The sequence below is a fragment of the Watersipora subatra genome, chromosome 11, assembly GCF_963576615.1.
Source record: "Watersipora subatra chromosome 11, tzWatSuba1.1, whole genome shotgun sequence".
Lineage (NCBI taxonomy): Eukaryota > Metazoa > Bryozoa > Gymnolaemata > Cheilostomatida > Watersiporidae > Watersipora > Watersipora subatra.
This window is the reverse complement of record NC_088718.1, coordinates 33,699,642-33,705,639: the sequence shown is the minus strand read 5'-3', so window position 1 is coordinate 33,705,639 and position 5,998 is coordinate 33,699,642. Positions and strand designations below refer to the sequence as shown.

General features: G+C 38.4%; 1 protein-coding gene across 1 annotated transcript; it reads left to right on the top strand.

Moving 5' to 3' along the window:
• The first annotated feature begins 695 nt into the window (after positions 1–695).
• Positions 696–2,225, top strand: LOC137407991 (uncharacterized). The gene has a single exon (XM_068094381.1). It carries the CDS (start codon positions 696–698, stop codon positions 2,223–2,225), a length of 1,530 nt encoding a protein of 509 aa, XP_067950482.1.
• The last annotated feature ends 3,773 nt before the right edge of the window (positions 2,226–5,998 follow it).

The window sequence follows — 5,998 nt, the reverse complement described above, 5'->3', positions numbered from 1 at the left end:
TTTAAGGCGAGTTTTTGATTATTTGTCTCAACAAACCTGGTTTAAATTTATTCTTACAGTCTCCCTAAGCTAGGTTTGCCACTCTTAAAACGGGAGCCTCACGGGCTTAGCTGCTCTGGCTTCTGGCATGGTTTATGTTAGTTCTGCTGCTTATAAAGCTGGCGTCCGCTTATCTTTTAGTGATGCTTTGTAGGGTTCTTTGTTATTAAGCTATAGCTGTGTTAGATTGCCATCATAAAGCTTAAGTCAAACTAACTTTGCGCTATCTATTCTAATATAGCTAAATATTCTAATACAAGTAATGCTTTTGTTTAGCTATTTATTAGATAGCCATAGCTCAGGCTTATATAAACTAGGTCTAGAAGGCAACAGTGCAATACATACTATGAGAGTGAATAAACCACATCTTGTGTTATTATTCATACAGGTAACATTTATTACTGTTATACTTTCCTTGTTGTCTCTACATGTTAATGCAATACATACTATGAAAGTGAATAAACCACATCTTGTGTTATTATTCATACAGGAACATAACAGAAGTTATTGGCGACAAGGATGGGATATTCTTGAGCAGTACAACTGAGATTCTTACAAGAATATAACCCGGAACCTATACAGCATTCTCAGTATATACAAGTATGTCTTCGGAAGTGGATAAGTTAATTGAAGTAATTACAGCTCAAAACCAAAAGATGGAAGAACAACAACAAGTTTATCTAGAAGAAAATAGGAAACTCATGGAACTACTGGTGAAAGGTCAAACCGAGACAGCAGCTAAGCTAGCACCATCGGCAGCCTTACCCAAGTTTTCAGAGTATGATCTAGCTACTGAACTATTGACTGATTACATGAATCGATATTACACTTTTGTAGCGGCTCACTCTATACCTGAGGAGAGAAAAGCTAACGTGTTCTTAATTAATCAGTCACCTGCTCTCTACAAACAGATCAGCAACATGGCTGGCCAACTGGAGACTCCAAAACTTATAAATGAAGTTACCATGGAAGAAATAGATAATTTCTTAAAAGAACAATATGATCCCCCACGATTTTTAGTACGCGAGCGTTATAAATTTTGGAGTACTATGAAAAGGAAACCTGGAGAAACTATTCATGAACTAGCGAATAGAATTAGACAGGAAGCGACCACATGTGACTTTTCTAATATTGATGATCCATTAGATGAAGCTATGAGAACACGGTTTGTCTGCTCAGTAAATAATGAAGCAGTTCTCAAAGCACTGTTCAAAGTAAAAGAAACTGAGCTATCTTTTAAAAGAGCTATTGAAATTGCGACAGAAACTGAGGATGCAGCCAAGATAGCCAAAGAAACCGTATATGGAGAGCAACAAAAAGTTAACAAGGTACAACCAGATCATAGAACTAAGACACCAACAGGAACTTCAAACTACAAAGAAGCAAGACAGACAACTTTCAATTGCTACAGATGCAATAAAACTACACATACTGCTAAGGAATGTCCATACAGATCTGCTACATGTAATTTTTGCCAGAAGTTAGGACATCTAAGAGTTGCCTGCCGAAAAAGAAAAGCAACTACTAATAAAAGGCCTATAGCACAGAAATCTACACCAAAACAACAGCTTAAAACTATTCGAAGAATACATATGGAACAACTTCAAAAGAGTATTGAGATAGAAGAACAGATCATCGAGATGGAGTTAGATACAGGAGCCTGTGACAACTTCATTACTGAGGAAGTCTGGTGTAAACTTGAAAAACCTGTACTCTCTACAACAACGACAAACTACGAATCTGCTTCAAAACATCCTATTGAAGTAATTGGACAGTGCCAGCTGAATGCTAAAACCGTAAAGGGAAATCCTATTGCTTTAAACTTTGTAGTTAGCCGGGTTCCAAATCTCAACCTGATAGGACGAGGAGCAATCAAACTATTGGGGATATCAATAGACAACCTGCTCAGCCAACAAACTACTACGACTTGTAAATTAGTAGACCAGGAAACAGCTGACAAAAGTCTACAACAATCTTGCGAGCAACTCTGCAATGAATTTCCTGATCTATTTAACAACGATCTAGGCTGTCTAAAGGATTACGAGCTAGAAATAAAATTCAAGGCAGATGCAAAACCAGTGTTTTACAAACCTCGACCTGTTCCATTTGCTATTCAAGATAAATTAAATCTAGCCTACGAAACTGGAATTCAAAGAGGAATTTGGAAACCAGTACAGTTTAATTAATATGGTACGCCTGTAGTTCCGGTCAGGAAAGCGCAACTTTCCAACAGTCATCAAAGATCGATCAGAGTATGTGGAGACTACTCACAAACAGTCAATCCACAATTAGAGACTCACCGACAGCCTATACCTCTACCCGAAGAGCTGATGAACAAGTTAGGAGGAGGATACGGATATACTAAAATTGATCTAGCGGATGCATACAACCAAATCCCCCTGGGACCAAACAGTCAGAAAAAGCTTGCTCTTAGCACTCAAAAAGGAGTACTACTACAGATGAGACTTCCGTTTGAAATCAGTTCAGCACCTGGATATTTTCAGGAGATAATGGAACAATTGACAGCTGATCTACCAGGGGTAGCTGTATATTTAGATGATATACTGGTTAGTGGTACTGATGCTACAAGTCATTTACAGAATTTGCGACAACTACTTGCAAGACTGAATGAGAAAGGTTTACGATGTCGTAAAGAAAAATGCCATTTTGCTCAAACCTCGGTAGAATATCTTGGTCATAACCTTTCAGCAAAAGGAATTTCTAAAGGACTAAAAGCAGATGCTGTTAAACAGATGCCTGCCCCAACTAACATAAACAGTTTACGTTCATTCCTTGGATCAGTACAGTTCTACAGCAAATTCCTACCTAACCTATCAACGATTACAGAACCATTACATCAGCTAACTAGAAAAAATGTGCAGTGGAAGTGGAGTGCAGAACAGGAAACCAGTTTTCTTCAGCTAAAGCAACTGCTGACTGCTGACACAGTTCTTACACATTTCAACTCAAAGATGCCTATAGGAATAGCATGTGATGCTTCCGAAAAAGGAATTGGAGCTGTCTTATTTCACAGATATGAGGATAATAGTGAAAGACCTATTATGCATGCTTCTAAAACATTGACGGCAACCCAAAGAAAATATGGTCAGATTCAAAAAGAGGCACTAGCTATCATATTTGCGTTTAAGAAGTTTCACCAATTTCTCTATGGCAGAAAATTCACCATCGTTACGGACCATCAACCATTGACATCTATGTTTGCAACTAACAAAGGAACTCCTGCATTTGCTGCTAACCGATTAGAAAGATGGGCTCTCTTACTCAGTCAATATGAATATGAAATTGAATATAGAAAGACTAACAAACATGGGAATGCAGATGCTCTTAGTCGGCTACTTGTTGGACCAGATGTTGAGTTTGACAGAGAAGAAGACGATGCTGACGTAGACATTATTTGCACTATTAAAACTATTGGAGCTCAACTTAACCCTACAGATCCAGGAGTAATAGTCAAGGAATCTTCTAAAGACATTGTTATCTCTACAGTCATGAGATATACAACAGAAGGATGGCCACATCGAGAAGAAGCAACTCCAGCTACTTCTGAAATCAAAGAATTTAGAAAGTTAGAAAACTCACTATCGGTGTGTAATGGTTGTCTACTCTATGGAAACAGAGTAGTAATTCCTACCAGCTTACAAAAAGAAGTACTGAAGATATTGCATCTCGGACATTTTGGGATATAAAGGATGAAGCAGCTAGCACGCACAGCAGTATACTGGCCTAGAATGGATGCTGACATTGCAGAGACAAGCAAGTTGTGTATATTGTGTGCTGAAAATCAAAGACTACCTTCAAAGTATCCTGTACATCCGTGGATGCTACCAGAGAAACCATGGAGTCGTTTACACTTAGATCATGCTATCAACTTTATGGGAAGTAACTGGCTAGTTCTTACAGATGCTTACACTAAATATCCTTGCATTCACAGGACCAGTTCTACATCGACAAAATCAACTACTGATCTTTTAGAACAAGACTTTTCACATTTTGGCTATCCACACACATTGGTTACAGACAATGCTACTACCTTTAAATCAGAAGAGTTTCAACAGTGGTGCAAAGAAAGAGGAATTGCACATTTATCAGGAGCTCCTTATCATCCTGCAACAAATGGAGCTGCTGAGAGAATGGTGCAATCGTTTAAACAAGCTTTGAAGAAGTCTAATCTACCACCTAATGCAGCATTATTAGAATTCCTGATGCATTATAGAAGAACACCTTTAGAGACTGGATATTCACCAAGCCAACTGCTACATGGAAGGCAAATCCGATGCAAAATTGACACAATTATTCCATCACCAGCCCATCCGGCTCAAGGAAAACAATCTAAAAATACACAGCTTCTGAATGACACAGTAAACAAGATTCACAGCTATCAAGTTGGAGATCCATGCTATGCGTTATACTGTGGCCCTAGAAGATCTAATCAGCCTCGATGGGTTCCAGCATTAGTGACTAAAGTCTATGGCCAGCGAAGTGTTAATGTTAGAGTATGGCCACGCGGACCTACATGGAGGAGACATGTAGAACAACTACAACCTAGATTTAGCACAGAAGAAGACCTACACCCTGGAGATATATTTCAAACATCAGATAAAAATAGTGACAGGCTACCTATTCCGGTACCTCCCGAAGAACCAGTGCGTCAACCAAAGAGACCAAATCCTAGACATCCTCTACACAGTGATTATGGACCAGATAATCCACGTAGGTCATCTAGAAGGAGACAGCAAACACAATTTTATCCGTAACGTTTCGTCTGTTCATATTATCTCCAGACTAGTGAGGAGGTGTTAGATTGCCATCATAAAGCTTAAGTCAAACTAACTTTGCGCTATCTATTCTAATATAGCTAAATATTCTAATACAAGTAATGCTTTTGTTTAGCTATTTATTAGATAGCCATAGCTCAGGCTTATATAAACTAAGTCTGGAAGGCAACAGTGCAATACATACTATGAGAGTGAATAAACCACATCTTGTGTTATTATTCATACAGGTAACATTTATTACTGTTATACTTTCCTTGTTGTCTCTACATGTTAAGGCAATACATACTATGAGAGTGAATAAACCACATCTTGTGTTATTATTCATACAGGAACATAACAAGCTGGTTTGATTGTAGGTGGGAGTGGAGACATTTGTTTGGTTTAGTTCCGAGGCCGGTTTGTTTTTAGGTCTATCAAAGGGCTGACGGTGAGTTTAGGTTTTCACACTAAAAATTTGTGACTGGTCTTTGGCTGGTTCAGTTGTTTTATCATATAGATGCACTTTTTTGCCCCTTTATGCAGTTTTTAGGTCATTTACTTTGTATGTTGTGAAAAGGTGACTTTGGTAAAGTCAGCAGCAGGCACTATTTTGTGGTCCTCTATGGTTTCTTTGATTTGACTTCCTTTGAGCAGTTTTTTATAGACCTGCCTTTTTCAGCTTAACCCTCGCAAAAAGTTTGTTTTAGCAAGGTCACTTTTTTCTAGGAATGGGTCATTTCTGCAGCATCTTGACTCTTTGTACCAGCTGAGCTAGACTCAACACTATCTGCGCATCACTGACTGATGGAATCCTATTTTACAATTCATATGGCTGAGTGGCTTATCATATACTACTTTGAATAAAGCACCTGTAGGGTAACACTCACTTAGTTTTAATTTTAGAAAGTCTTTGCTAGTCTTTACTGCATCCGCCAGTTTAGGGATAGGCACCGCCAACAAGTGTTACTAGAAAATGTTTTTTTCACCATGTTGGTCAGATTTGAGTTTGGCAGATTTCTGAAAGCATTACTAACCAGCCACTTTATCTCCATTGTGTTAATCTGCTAAATTAATTTGCTGCTCTATCTCAAGGAGCTAAGCCTACTCTGAGCCTAATGGAGAGAAATTCTCAACAATCCTGCAGCATATAAAAAAACAGCTATTGTTTCAGCTTGCCTGCAGCT